General features: G+C 41.5%; 1 protein-coding gene across 2 annotated transcripts in view; it reads left to right on the top strand.

Moving 5' to 3' along the window:
• The window catches only part of LOC311038358 (mannosyl-oligosaccharide 1,2-alpha-mannosidase IA), a 225185-nt gene extending 210525 nt beyond the window's left edge, over positions 1–14660 (top strand). For both annotated transcript variants that reach the window (XM_084047836.1, XM_084047837.1), the window contains exons 9-12: positions 5588–5807; positions 10398–10570; positions 11663–11778; positions 12716–14660. In XM_084047836.1, coding sequence (XP_083903962.1) covers positions 5588–5807; positions 10398–10570; positions 11663–11778; positions 12716–12848 — 642 coding nt within the window. In that variant the 3' untranslated portion in view covers positions 12849–14660. The remainder of the gene's footprint in view (positions 1–5587; positions 5808–10397; positions 10571–11662; positions 11779–12715) is intronic.
• The last annotated feature ends 1362 nt before the right edge of the window (positions 14661–16022 follow it).

Here is a 16022-nt window from a genome sequence, read left to right as displayed (position 1 = left end):
ATGTGTAAATATAGCATCAGAATAATTATGACCTTTTATACTTTGGCTGTTCAAAAATAGCAGATATACAAGCTCATAGCGCGGCTTGAAGTTCTGCTATTTTTGAAAAATCTTGAAAATTTGTGCAAATCTTTGAATATATATATTTTAAAGAAGGATAAGGATAATTCCTTTTAACAGGTCGTTCATGAAAGTCCTTGCGGTCTTGTTTCCAATGAGAACCTGTGAGCAATTAGGGGTTAAGAGTCTTGCTCAGGGACAAATTTCATTTCATCGACACTAGTCTCGCGTAGCCAGACCCCACAGAAAATGAAAAACAGCGACCTCTGCTTTTCTGATATTCTGTGGAGTCTGGCAGGAGGATAATGTTAGACTAGTGCGCCGGGAAACACCGGTTTCATGTCTGCCTATAGCGCATCACTTCCGGTTGGTGCGGCTACGTTTTCATTCCCACTAACAATATTTCTACACGGAACACTAACACCACTTCTCCCAGAGAACATGGATGGTTTTGGTTATAAGCCCACTTGTTTCTATGATGAAAGAATAATTTAAAATGTGAATATCTTTCCGTGGTTTTGTCCGCTCCGAGGACGCTATTGTTAAATTAGTTTTGGCTAGTTTCGAGGGGGGGAGGGTGGACGGACACGTGAATCCCGCCCACTACATTTGATTGGGTAAAGCGCGGCCTCCTTCCTGATCTGAAGGCACGCCCACTTGTATCCAATGCGCACACGTTATGACGAACCGCTCCGGCAGATTCCACCGCAGGTCAGAATCTGTTCTTGAGAGATTACATCGACACATATGCTGGCCTGGCCTGGAATCGAACCTGGGGCAACCAGGGCCTCTGGCTCCCTAGGCGGGCTCACTAACCACTCAGCTATGGCCGCCCCTAAAGAGAACATTTGTAACTAAAATCTTTGCTTCTGGGGGTCCCTGGAACAACATATTTTTAGATGGGGGTCCGCAGCCAAATACATGTCATTTTGGGGGTCCTTGACATTAAAATGTTTGAGAACCACTGCAGTAGAGCAATATAAAGGTGCTATAAATCTCCTTTAGGGAGGTTTTTGGAGGTAGAATAACACTTGATCAAGTATGTACATTTATTCAACAGGGATGTTTTTTCTGTGGATTTAAACCACACTAGGTTATATGGGGATAGGGACTTAAAAAGTGAAATAATTGGTGGAAGATAAGACAATGGCTGAATTTATGGTGATTGAAGAATACCAAGACACATTCTTCAAAATCTCTACAGAACTTGAACAGGACCGCCAAACTAGTTTCTTTCCTTTTCTTTTTGTATTCTCTTTGTTCAGAAGCTAGCTAACACTGACAATAATGCTATCACTTTTTAAAAGATGATGATGTGAGTGAAGCGTAACTTTTTGCCCCAGCCAATTAAATGTAACCATGGTAACTGAAGTGCACATTTGCCTATTACAACAGTAACTACTGCACCATGAAAGCCTTAGTCTAAACATTTAGGTAAGGAGACAACATAAAGGCTATATGCAACGCTCCTAAATGTAGTTCTTAGCTAAGGGAAATATTTTCCTTTAGGGACAACCTTAGTAGTTCACCCCAAAAAAATACTTATTTTCTATCAATTACACACCTCATGAAGCCTTGAATTCATGGAGACTCTTTGAGACTCTTTGAGTCTCCATTTTACACTTTTTTTTTATCTACTGGAGACTCTTCCGGTCATCAGATTATTGGCGTAATGCGACAAAAACAAAAAAATCTCCATGAATTCAAGGCTTCATTGGGTGAGTAATTGATAGAAAATAATTCATTTTTTGGGTGAACTACTCCTTTAAGTTTGAAACTTAAAGTAGTTTATGCACCTAGGGACCGGTTGGTCTTGAAAGTGACCTTTAAAAAGTTGTAGTGAAAGACTTGTCAGAAGAGACGCGCAACACGTTTCGCTTCTGAACATCAGCATTTTTTGGGCCATTGATGCTGTCAATCGTAACTCTCTCTTCAAATGCTAAATAAGGTGCTAGCCAAACACAATAAGGATGAGAGACAGAGAGAAGAATGTTGAGTCATTGGAAATCGATTCCGGAGAGATGTCCTTCTCTGTTCTCTCCTCTAAAGGAAAAAGAGGGTAAACAGTGGGTGAGCACAAATCAAAAGTCTGGCAGGAGACATTGCTCCAAGGAGATAAAAATGCACAATACATCAATATGCACATTTAAGAAAAAAAAACCTCCTTCCACGATTCTTCTTTGCAGTCAGTTATTTTCAAAGGGTTTGAACTGGACCTCCCTTTCCCGGGATATAGGCATTTTAATGATGCCTGACTTCAATTGAGCTCAGCTATACATTAATTATTTCATACATAGATCCAGACATTCAAAGCAAAAGAGGTATGTTAGGCTTATCTCCCATGTGCATAGACGTACCGTATGAACATACAGTTCATACACTACATACAGTAGGTTCAGATAGATCATAATACTGTAAAGACACCCTCAGGAGCACACAGTGAAAATTGTGGTCCCGTTTTTTTTCAATTGCACACTCAGTTCTGTCTATGTGTATGCATGCTGTAAATATAAATGAGTACCCGTGCGTATCCGACCGAGGGCAGGGATACTGTATCAGACAGAGGAATGCAAGGAATGCTTTGCCCGAGGTCGGATAGCCTAATACAATTGCTGGGTGATAATTTGTTTATCACATACACATACACTTTATTTATTCACAGAGACAACAAGAAAATAGCTTTTAATTAACACTTTGAGTTTACCCTCTAAGTCCTGTGGGAATTTTCAGTGCTCCACCACCTCGTCTTCACTGCCTTGTGAAAAAGACAACAGTTATGACGTGGATGATAACTTCTTTCAGCAGCCAAACCTATTTTAACCCATTAAGGCCTGAGGTTCCGATTCTACAAAATGTCTTCTAAATCCTCAGTTTTCTGAAAAACTCATGTTGCTGTATCAGTGGTTCTCAAACTTTTTCATGTCAAGGACCTCCAAAATTGGATTTGGCCGCCGACCGACCCTCATCTGAAAATATTTTGTTCCAGGGACCCGCTGAAGCAAACATTTGAGTTAAACATGTTTGCTTTGAAAAATATGTAGGCCTTTATTAAAAGATTTTCAAAAATAGCAGGTCTACGAGCTTGTATATCTGCTATTTTTGAATAGCCAAAGTATAAAATAATGGTTTAAGTGGTTACACAGATGCGTTCCCGGTTTTAATGGGTTAATAAACCATTTGAATCCTACAGTATATTCTTTATTGACTGGTGGCCCTCCGGGGTCTATACTTGGCCATCTCTTTTTTCCCTCCACGCCAAATCTCTTTGGCGAAAATCGCCGATCTACAAAATCCTCCGCCTATTTTTGCTGAATGTTTGGCTGTTATGGTATGCTCAGATTATGGACTTTAGGGTTCCAGTGGTTAAGAAAGCAATGTATGATATGTTGCTTATGTGCCTCTCCATTCTATGAACTGTCGAAGGTCACGGTTTTCCACTCTTTTGCTTCCTTTGCGCCTGGATAAACTCCAGTGTCTCCCCAAACATGAATTCTACTAAACTACAAAGCAACCGTATTTCCTTTAATTTTGTCCCCCTTAGCCAAAGCTCTAGGTTGAGCATTGCTGTGTCCATTCTGCCCGCCTTGCCACTTTGGCTGTGCTGATTGGTTATACTTCCTTTAACCCCATGGGGAGATGTGACTTTAGCTTCCATTGATTGGTCAGCTAACATGTAATCCTTTGGGGTAATACAGCAGCAGACCAATTACTTATTAGCCTCTTGGTCCTTTTATCACTCCTCTTACCCAAGTCAAATAAAGGCTGGGCATTTGATTTAAAAAAAAAAGAATATTACATCGGCAATTATAAGTTGTATGTGTTGGTAAAAAATATTATTTCATTAGTTCAAAAAGATAATTTTCATTGGAAAACTCATGCAAAACTGACCAGTAGGAGGACATTTCCAGTCTAAAGTATCAGTGGAAGTTGTGATAAACCTAGCAGTATACAGGATAAGATAAGTAAGTTAAGATACACCTTTATTGATCGCATGCAGGGGGAAATTTAGGTGTCATAGCAGCAACAGCTGTAATGTTTAATTTATACTCTGTCGTACGGCGATGTTGCACTTTGAAGATAGCCAATCTACAAGCTCACAACAAATCGCTCACAAGCTTGTAGCTTGTGAGCTTGTTGTTCAGCTATTTTCAACGTGGAACATTGCCGTACAACAAAGTAAACATCAGGCTTAAGAGTGAAACAGGAACAGGAGCCAGTAACATTTTTATAAAGGTCAAATAAAATAGTTGGATATAGAGTAGGCCTGCCGAAGTCCTGGCGTCTCTCCCGCTACCCCTGGGTCACAATTTTTTCTATTGAAATTCCCACAGGGAAATCTTAGATCGCATCATATAAGAATTGCGTTCCACAAATAAACAAATCAGCCCGGTGATTCTGTCAGGTATGTGACTCTGTGTCGTTTATGACAGGTATTCTTAACCTGTGGGGGGGACCCCCAGGGGGGTCCCCAAATGATTTTAGTGGGGTCCCCAGATGACAGTGAAGTGACAATTTAATGACTTTTAAGACCTTTTTAATGCCAAAAAAAAAGACCATTACGACATCAAACGTAATCAACAAACTCCACTCGTCAAACATTGACCAAATGGTCAAATAATATAAGAGGCAAATATTGTGAAAATAGCGGATCTGTGAGCTTGTAGAACGGATATTTTCACAATATTTATCTGTGGAACCGAGTCAAACTAAATGTAATGCCTCAACTCCTACATTCCACTGATTCCAGCTTATAAGGGTGGGGGTCCCCAGTTCAAATATTATTTTGAGGGGTCGCAGCCCTAAAAGGTTGAGAACCACTGGTTGATGATATTGAGTTACATTTGATAACGTCTATGTTTGGAGAATGTTTTCTTTGGATACATTAGTACTTACTAATGCTTCATATCCATATGAGTAAAATCGCCTGGCTGATTTGTTTATTTTTGGAACACATTTCTTATATGACGCGATCTAAGATTCCCCAATGGGATTTCCAATGTGAAAAGGGGGATAACGCCCTCTAGTGGCAGTGATGTCAGACTTCAGTGCTCTATAGATTCTGACACAATATACTGTGTATGCGTTGGGTCTCTGAATTAATGGGTTATCATAAACAGTCTATCAATAAATATAGTATAAATGTAACAACGGTAAACATATTAGCCACTTTCAAGCTGGCGTCCCTAGTTTGGTCGTGTCATTATAATAATATATACATTGTATATAACAATAAATATACAATATATAAATAGCACAATAAGGCTAAAGTGGTTCATGCATAATGAATACTCCGCTTTGTGCCGTGCCTATGCCGCAGCACAGCCATGCCAATAAGCAAGATATACTGTAGCGCTCCCTCTTGTGTCTTATTGCTTATCTGGAAAGATATTACATTTACTGTGCAAGCAGATGGCAGGAATCGGCTTCTGGCTCGCACGGCTGACTACAATTACTAAGAATACATGCATAGCATCAGTATGATATGATATGAATAGCACGGGAACATTGGCTGTCTGTCTCTCTACAGGCGATTGAGGCCAACCTGGTTCAGAAGTCGCCCGGGGGACTGACCTACATGGCTGAGTGGAGGGGTGGCATCTTGGACCACAAGATGGGCCACCTGGCCTGCTTCTCCGGGGGCATGGTTGGCATCGGGGCGGATGACGGAGCGCCAGAGAAGAGGCAGCACTACTTGGACCTGGCCGCCGAGATCACACACACCTGTCACGAGAGCTACACCCGTTCCGGTAAGCATTATTAGAAGAGCCGGTATTTAAAGTGTTATGCATATAAGGGTTTATTGGATTCTTTGGATTTTGGAAGGGCCATTTCAGCAGAATCACAAGGGAACTGGCAGTGTATTAGTGTCTGATTGATCACACTTAGATATCGGACAATTCACCGGTAATCTTCCTTACAGCTTCTTTAAGGATTCTGTCGCCCAGGAAAGGCAATCGTAATTCATCCCCAACATGATGTTCACATTTTCCACTATTCAGATGGAAATGAAATCGCATTTTGAAATGATTGGCCCCTGTGCTCATCACAAAGGCGATGAAATTTCATGGTTCATTGGCATTCTGCCGCACACTGTCCGTCTTTTTAAGAGAGAGTTTGGTGGCATCGAATGTGCGAAAATGCAGTCTGGGAGAGCAATATCGTAAATTAAAAGAGCTCTGAGCGTTTTAATTTCACCCTGAATAAAGTAGAGAGCGGTTCCTAGTGTCTGAACCTCAAAAGGCGAACGATGAGTCTAACGGGGAGCAACGGAACCCTACAGTATGTGTCTCTGGTGCGGAATTAAAGTTCTCCTCAATTATTCGCTAACATCTCACAGCTGCAGGCAGGCAGGCAGTCAGCAGCAGGCATGGGAGTGCTTGTGCCAGTCCATTTGAAATCGATAATCATGCCCTTGTTGTGATTCAAATCAAAGAAGAGGGAGATGCAGGAGCAGGGGTGGTGGGAGAGGAAGAGAGGAAAGAGGGAAAGACACAGGGGAAGGGAGAGCACAAAAGGAGAGCTTGTGGATAAACAGATTGGCAGAGACTTGGTGAGACTGTGGGCAAATGAGTTACGGCACCAACCTGGGAGCTGGAGGCAGATCAAAGAGCTTTGATAAGGGTCTACTTGTTTTCTCAGGATGTGCCCAGGAGATTGACCAAACAGATGAGAAGTTTAGACTGAGAGAGAGAGAGAGAGAGAGAGAGAGAGAGAGGGAGAGGGAGAGGGAGAGAGAGAGAAGCCATAGAGAAAGGAAAGTATAATTAAAAGAAGTCACGATTTTTGGCAAGGGACCTTTGATTGCTTCCTCCTCTCTCTGACATCTGTCCATGGCCCCAACACCTAGGACGAGAGTAAGCTTCACATCTAATTAGAAACAAGTTTGTTTTTTTCTTCTTCCTCTCTCTCAACATTTTGTTGCTGTCGCACAGAAACCTTGAAACCTTGTGTCTCCATATTTCATGTTTTTTCTATATAGTATGTCACACACAAGTAGCAAAAATAGCCGATCTAGCACGTTGCGATGTGACGTGTTGTGAGCTTGTAAATCTGCTATTTGTTGCTATTTTTTAAACAAAGATAATGTATAAATAGACCTATTGAACCAATGAAAAACATTAACAAGAGCTTGTCACTAAATAATAACTACAGTACATTGGATCCACTGGAACACAGGTTCCTTTTCCCCATTTCCTGAAAATTAACGATTTTGGTCAAACGAGGTTTCCGGCTGACAGTGGCGATTTGCATTTGCGCTCTACCTCAGCCGTTTGTGCCATCGTCCTCTTTTCACCAAATAAGCCAAAGTGACTCATCACATAACAGGTTCCTTGATAGAATACTTTTTTGATCTGGCAGCGCCGGTTAAAGTCTTATCTTCCTCTCTCTCTCTCTCTCTCTCTCTCTCTCTCTCTCTCTCTCTCTCTCTCTCTCTCTCTCTCTCTCTCTCTCTCTCTCTCTCTCTCTTTCTCTCTCTCTCTGTCATAGCCGTCGGCCAGGTTTCTCTCCGCTCATTAAAAGGGACTGGGTGGTACTTAGCAGGCTGTTGGATTAGCTGCCAGTGGAAGGATGGGGGGAAGAGATTTGCTTCTTGCATGCATTACAGAGTGGAGTGGCTTCTACTTAGCTCTGTCTTTAATACTGACACTATAAAGGCTCAGGCTGTTCAAGTACCCTACTTAAGAACAATTCTGAGGTGCCTTTACTTTACATTGAGTATATGTAATGTTTGATACTTAAAATTTGTACTCCGCCACAATTAGGGGCCGTGTCCACAGAGAACACCTTTTGAGCTGAGGGGTGCTTTGGATATCAGCCATTGAGGTGCTACTCTCTCCTCAAACGTCGTGTCATCTGCTTTATTAGAACAAATAACTTAGCTGAAACAACGGTAAAGAAAGGGCTTCTCTTGTTTGTGGTAACAGTTCAACGTCGGGTCGTAAATTACCGGGTTGCCAGTCACTGCCAGGAGGATCAAAAGAGAAGCGCTCCTCTCAAAAAGTTGAACTATTTCCAGCTTGAAGCGGGGCACTACGCCAAAAAACGCCGGGCATCAGGAGTGTTGAAACACGATGCTTGGTGCTGGGAAGAGGAGCGCACCAGCGTGTCTTTACCATAGAAAAGCATGGCAGACTGGCACAGCCAACTCGAAAGGCGCCCTCTGTGGATGCGGCCCCTTACTTGAAAGCTTTATTTACTAGTTACTTCAGATTTAGATTATTATTACAAAACTGTCATACGACGAAGTAGGGCATTCATTTACGAAAAAAACATACAAATTTGAAATTTGAATTCAAGGTTTTCACCCGACAGCGACGATATCTTCCTACAGACCTACAGGTACCTACTGTATACATATGGCAAACTGCCAATTATCACAGACACTGAACAGAATTTTACCAATGCCTTAGCTCTTGACTTAGGCATTCCTGCAATCTGCAGGCCCCTCACAACTGATTTGTGGACATTACAGAGGCTTCCAAATATGAACACAAGCAGTTTGCATTTGCAACCAAGCTGTATAATAGCATCCTTAAGACGTTGGTACTTAAGCACCTTGATAAGGAATGCCTCTTCCAGGCTGTGATCAAATGCACATGCCACTTCTCTACTTCTCTACTGTCCTCATCAACAACAACAACATCTGGTGTATTAGCTGTGACATCTGAAAAGGCATCATTTTCATTATTGCACATGAACATGGCAGTTGAAACACAAGAGTGCTTATACGTTTTGGCAGACGATGAAACGTATGAACTTATGTCCTTGACTAATAAGTCAACAATTCTGTCGTGCCTAGCAATGTAAATTCCCCCTTATATATACATAGCAGCCATTCAGAATATGTGACAGAGTTTCAGTAACTGGAGTGTGGTCACGGTGCACGCACACGCACACACACACACACACACACACACACACACACACACACACACACACACACACACACACACACACACACACACACACACACACACACACACACACACACACACTGACACTCACAATATATGCCTACCATATATACTGTATATGGTATACACATAAACATATTTTTCAAATAGACACACTCACTCACTCGACACACACACACACACACACACACACACACACACACACACACACACACACACACACACACACACACACACACACACACACACACACACACACACACACACACACACACAGAGAGAGAGAGTAATGAGACCATCTAGCCTGGAGCCCTTCTGTCTGTGACAGCTTTTTTATTTCAAGATGATTCTCCTTCCACAGCCGGATGTGGCCACTCACAGTCCAATCTCCCCTTAGCGACCACGAGGACCCCCACTCCCTCCCATGGTGCAATTTCCTAAAGGGCCGGCTTGCCCTGACATCACGTACGCTAAACCAGAGAAAAGGCCCCAGGCAGGCACGGCGGGCCGCAATACATTTCCAGCATCATGTAACATGTCGTAATTACAACTCCCAATCATCTAAGCTAGTTTTGAAATGTGTGATGCTGCTACAGTAATGCACTGCCACTACACTGACCCCAAGTGTAAAAAAAAAAGGCCCTTTGAAAAAGATTCAAGTTGCATCGTGTAGTGAATATCTCATTGCTGTCGGGTGGAAACCATTTCATTTCCAAAACATTCCTTTATTATTATTTTAAAAACATTTGTAAATAGTGAACATATCTACAAGCTCACAACTTGATCTACAAGTTAGTGAGCTTGTAGATCTGCTATTATCACTACTTTTGTGCGACACTCTTGTATGATGAAGTAGGACATCAATTAGAAACATAAAAAGTTAACGCACAGTCGTGCATTAACCACATGAACCCTATAGCGTTCCTACAGTATTCTGAGCGTGTAGTAACAGCTGAACATTTGGCCAAAATAGCACATGCACAAGCTCAGATGTGAGCTTGTACATCGGTTACAGTATTTTCGCAATTTGACGTACAGCTATAGGAGTTTAAGTGATTATGGGAAGTGGATAATGGAAGAGGTTGTGGAAGACAAGGGGAGGGAGAAACGTAAAGATAAGACAGAGCTCCATAGGACAGTGAGATAGCAAGGCTAATCTTAATTATGTAAATTATGTCTTGGGTCCTGATTGAAATGCCTCTGTGTCTTGGTGATGTTACACACAGGTGGAAATTCCGTTCGCTTTCAAGGAATGTGTTGGTTTACATCAGCGGAACACACTGGATCTGGTGCATAAAGATTACATGCCTCTTTTGCCTGAAATAGAAAGCGTCCTCGTTACCTCTGATGATTTTGGCAGGGCTTCCATCGTGTGCTTGTTTTAAGCTTCTTTTGGGCTTCTGCATTACTTTTCCCTCTCAGCTACAAAACTTGGACCCGAGGCGTTCCGATTCGACAGTGGAGCCGAAGCCACTGCGATCAGACTGAGTGACAGGTACTACATCCTGAGGCCGGAGGTCATCGAGAGCTACATGTACATGTGGCGTCTGACCCACGACCCCAAGTATCGGGAGTGGGGCTGGGAGGCTGTGGAGGTGAGATACAGCCGTTGTGTTGATATTTAGTTCGAGAAATGCAGTCACAAGAAGTATTCACATGCTGTTACAAAAAAGCATGCTTATTGTTGTTTTTACACCCTGTTTCATTGTGTAATTCATGTCCATGTCCCCCTACTTTATCAGGCCAATGTAACATCCTCAATTACCCCTACACTAGTTTCCTTGATTTTGCATGGAACTATATATTGCCCTGTAAATCTTGAGATTCCACACAAAGCGAAGTGAAGGTTGTGCAGAGGGCAGCGATATTAATCGACAATAGCCATCACATTAGCCCTGTTAAATGGCGGCGGGCTGGCATGATAGATTTAGCATTAATTTAGTGTTCACACAAGTGGAGAGATCAAGTTGACAAGTTTGACGGCCCTTTAATTATTGGGCACAAAGGTCGAAAGCACAGCACACGCCTCTCTTCATGCACATCCCGCACTAACACGTCAGGGTCTTTGTTAATTAGCACATATAAACCAGGCCTTTGTAACAGGGGTAATAATTTGCTAATCCGCTTGCCTAGTTCAGCCTCTCCACATTAGCCCTTGTCAGAATTAGCATCGCCAAGGCTTCTATTATTGAGTCAACTGAGAGGATTGACCATATCCAATTATGAATTGCAACCTCTGTTTCAAGATCATACCTGGACACAGGGGTGGGTAATGGCCTTTCCCTCTGTAGGAAAATAATAATAATGATAATACCCAGTTTCTTCTCACTTGTACTGTATGCACCAATGCTACTTTTAATGTGTATAGTAAGTAGTCAACTATGACACTAGAGATGGTTACAGTTCAGTTCCACTAAAGGTCCAATTTGTGCTCATTTAGGAATTTTTATGTTATGACAATATGTTTATTGGAATGAATGAGTGGGGGCAAAAATGTATGAAACAAAATGAATAATGATAAATCAGTAAGTCATTGATGCTTCATAGAAAGTTTTCATAGTCAACAAGCCAGCAAGTGCAGGATTAACACCATTTCCTCATTTTTCGTTGGCGCTAATTTTGGCCACAAAGACTATGTGGGAATGCAATGGCAATCTTTTCTCCTTTTCCTCCCTGTCTGTTCGTAGGCCCTGGAGCAGCATTGTCGAGTGGAGTCAGGTTTCTCTGGCATACGTGATGTCTACGCCACAATGGTGGGTCATGATAACATGCAGCAGAGCTTCTTCCTCTCAGAGACTCTCAAGTAAGTACTATTTCCTGTTCTCAGAATCAGAATGAGCTGCAACTACACCTACAGACACCTATCAGGCCTCCCGCTAAGAACAGGGCATATACTGTATAACATTCTGCAAATGGCTATGCGAGAGACCTCTTCATCATGAATAGAATGCTAGATAGGATACGTATAAGGTGGAATACGGCACACAGCGGGAATCCATCTCCATTCTGTGCTTGGGTAAGTTCACTGAGCACAGTCACATCAGAATGGATGCTAAGAAATCACTCAAGCATATCCTCTGATCGCTGTGGTGTCGAAGAGCAATTTTGGGTGATTCAACTTGCACTTTGAAAGAGATTGTATCCTCATTTCTTCTGTCAACGAAAGCTGGAGATGGCAAAATGTCCCCGCTTATATTCTGTTGAAAGCTGTGGTCTTCATTCATGATGTGTTTTGAACCATGTTGTGCAAGACCTGAATATTTCTTGTTTCTCTTTTATAACAAAAGATATAGCTAGAAAAGAAATGTAACTAGAAAAGTGCACTCTGAGGAGTGCAGATCATCGCCAGGTCAGGTTGGCTACCCAGGGCTGTGTCAGAGGCGTACAGCCACCAGGACATGAGATAGGTGCGGGGGGGAGTTGAATAACGAATGACACATTTTGGATGCCAATTGTAGCCAACCGGAATGGAATATGAAATCTCACTGATACATCTTGATCACATGACTCCAGAGATCATGTGTAGCACCTATTTGTGTAAATGTTCTATAGGAGTAGTAGCAAAAAGTGTGGGAAAAAAACACAAAAAAACAAATAAACCTGTGGGTCCCTCAGCCCACTACATTGAAAATCTGAGCACATCAGTGCACTTTGATTGCAATGTGATGGTCAATGTACTGTAACTGAAACAATTGAAGTACCCGCCTAGTAATTCAGTTTTTCTGTGACTGCTCATTCAGGTATTTGTACCTGCTGTTCTCTGATGATGACCTCCTGCCAATGGAGGACTGGGTGTTCAACACAGAAGCCCATCCACTTCCTGTCGTCCGCAGGAATTGCCTACAGGCCGGAGGACCCCCGGACAGCCTCTGATTAAGACTGAACACATCATCCATCCAAGACTCATAACAGTTGCAGATACAGTTACACGCACACAATGCACGCGCTCGCGCACGCACACACACACACACACACACACACACACACACACACACACACACACACACACACACACACACACACACACACACACACACACACACACACACACACACACACACACACACACACACACACACACACACCAACACAATGCAGGTTCAGAGTCCTCTTAAGGGGCTGTTCGTGGACTCTCGATTCCTTTCCAGTAAAGGATGTTGTCGTTATACGCTGTGATTGTATATCCTTGCGCCAGGACTACTTCCTGCTGGCACTTTTTTGTGGACAATCAAGACCAACATGACTTTTATGAAAAGAGCACCTTTTATTCTTTCCTCCTTTCCTCTGTGAGGAAACCAGAATAACTTACAGACCCAAATGTATGGGAAGAGGGTTGAACTATGGGCCATAATGTGTGTGTGTGTGTGTGTGTGAGAGAGAGACAGAGAGGTAGAGAACCACTTGAGTTTTGCTTTTTGATTCCGTTGATTCACTCCCCTTAAGTGATTCATGATTTCCTATGATCCTGTCAATGCATTTTTTTTTCCTTTCTGTGCACTCTCTTTGACCAAAGTTTTCTTTGCATTACTATTTTGCCCTTTTCCAGTAACAATGTATTTTGGTGAGATTTGAGAGATAGCAAAATGAAAGGCTAACATGAAGGTTTGAATGGTAATTGATATTAATACATGTACAGACAATTGTGAAATGTCATTCTCAGACCCACCTCCAAACTAATGTTGATGTCATGTTTCTTGCTGAAACAAGCTTGAATTAATTTTACGGTTAGGAGGTGGTAAGAAAGGTGACAAAGTTGGACAGTGTGCCCATTAAATGAAGGTTGTTTTTAGATTTGTTGTAACTGTATGCTGGTATACTATTTTGAACAGGGAAACCATTTATCTAACCTCCCAGCCTTTTAAACTATAACATACATAATGTGATGTCAGTTCTGTGAGTATAACAAAAACACTAACCAGGACTCAAAAAGATAGCACTATTAGCTACCAATTCCGGTGGATGCACTGGGCATTTATGGGGAGTAATTAATTTGCTAATGACATCAGGGACAGCCAAACAAAAGTAAAATTGGCATACTGTAAGGTTGTACAGTTTAAGTCAAGTGCAAAATAAATGTAATTGTTTCACCAACAGTGTAAAATATTTTTAAAAAATTGAATTGTTTCACCAACAGTATAAAACTGTATGGTTTTGATGGGAGTCTCCAAGCAGCAGATGATTATGGCTTGCGGCAGAATTTCTTTTTCTTTTTAGCAACCAAACCCACCTGTGTGTGTATTTCTACATGGCTACCAGTCCTGCCATGATGCTAAAAGCTATTAGTGCAATCTCTTTCTTAAGACCAGACTGGGGAAATGGGAATGGAGTGTTCATGTTTGTCATTATTTTCTATCATCACTGCTGTCCAATGCAGTTGGAGAGAATGTGCTGTACATACAGATGATGTGAGTGACCACGTGTGAGCTCGTCTTTGACTCTCTTTGTTTCTATTCTATTTCTTTTTACTTTATAATTTAGTTGGGGTTTTATTCTGAGTTTTAATTTTATTTGCTTCCCTCAGGTGTTTCTGTAAAAAAACAAAACAAATAGTTTTAATTTTATGTCTAGTTATCGCTGATATTAATTGTTATTACTTCTTACTGTTTGATTTGACTTATCTTTATTGTTGAGTATTTTCAAATACAGATTAAAAAAACCTGTGCAACTTTGTACATTTAAAACGGAGGTTGTTGTGTTTTTTGTGTCATTGTTTATTCTTGGCTGAAATTAAAAAGGCTAACACTTGATTTATACATAGTTGCGCATTGTGTCACTGAAAAGCAGATCTACAAGCTCTCAATACATCGCACTGCGACTCGGTGTGAGATTGTAGATCCGCTATTTTCGGTGCAAGACGTGCAACTACGTATAAAACAGGCATAAATGTTTGTTCTGTTGATAGTTCCAGCAGGTGGCCAGTAAATCCTGCAGTGGATTCACGAAATGGATGGGGACATAACTTACTTGCTGATGACACATGTTCCATTGTTCAGGAAGTTCATTACCAGTTTAATTAATGGGAGACGCCTCAGGGCTGGGATGGTTCCAGCCATCAGGACCAGATGATGAATAATGTAACCCTCGTCGTCACATCAGTCTCATGGTGTAAAACTAACAAAGGAATATTTAATATTGTTCTCCCCAAATAATTCAACTGCACCGGCTGTCATCAAAATCTAATATGGGCAGCATGCTAGCTTGTACCATGTCGATATCAGGCATACTACATATTGACTCGCCAGGTATAATCGGCAGCATTGACATTTAATTGCATGTTATGCTATACTAGTCATTTTTCAAATGTCACGAATTTGCCACAGACCTCAAGGAGAAGTATCAATGATTTGATTGGTCACATGCTCATAGATGTATGTGCAGTGAAATGTTGTTACAGCAGACTCCTCCAGACAACAAGTTATGTCAAATATAATAGCCTATTATTACATTATGAGCTTTTATTACATTTAGGTTATTATATAATGAACCAATAGTATATTATGAGTTGCTACAACTGGTATTGCATAACTGTGTGACGCATGCATTCCCAACTTGCATCATTCTCAATTTGCATCGTTCCCAACCTGCGTGGTCCCCGAGGTCTAGTATATACCTTTTTTTAATTGCTCCTTCCTTGGGTTACTGTGAGGTAGAATAATGCGCCCAAGATGAAATACAGAATATAATACAAAAATAATAAATAAACAAACAAATACAATACACAGAATTAGACTAGAATATAAATGTATGAATACATTAGTGGCCAAAGATATACAGCGATGCTATACATTCATGCAACAGAAGGATGAATAAGTTGGCAACCAAGTATATTGTGGCTACTAAGTATATTGTACTATACAGTGCATAGCGCAAATAGCAGTCAATATTACAGTATGGTGAAATATAATCATTCTGAGCTAGGTACAATTGAAAAACATTTTGTGCAAGGATGTTGTGCAAAAAGATAGCAAAACTAGAAAAGTGTGCTCCTCAGAGCACAGGTCTCCGCCAGGCCGGGTTGCCTACCCAGGGCCCTTTGGAAGCCAGTCA

This window comes from Gymnoscopelus microlampas, assembly GCF_963454915.1.
Source record: "Gymnoscopelus microlampas genome assembly, chromosome: 3".
In the NCBI taxonomy this organism is placed as follows: Eukaryota; Metazoa; Chordata; class Actinopteri; order Myctophiformes; family Myctophidae; genus Gymnoscopelus; species Gymnoscopelus microlampas.
The sequence above is the reverse complement of the archived record's forward strand: the minus strand, read 5'-3'. Positions and strand labels throughout refer to the sequence as shown.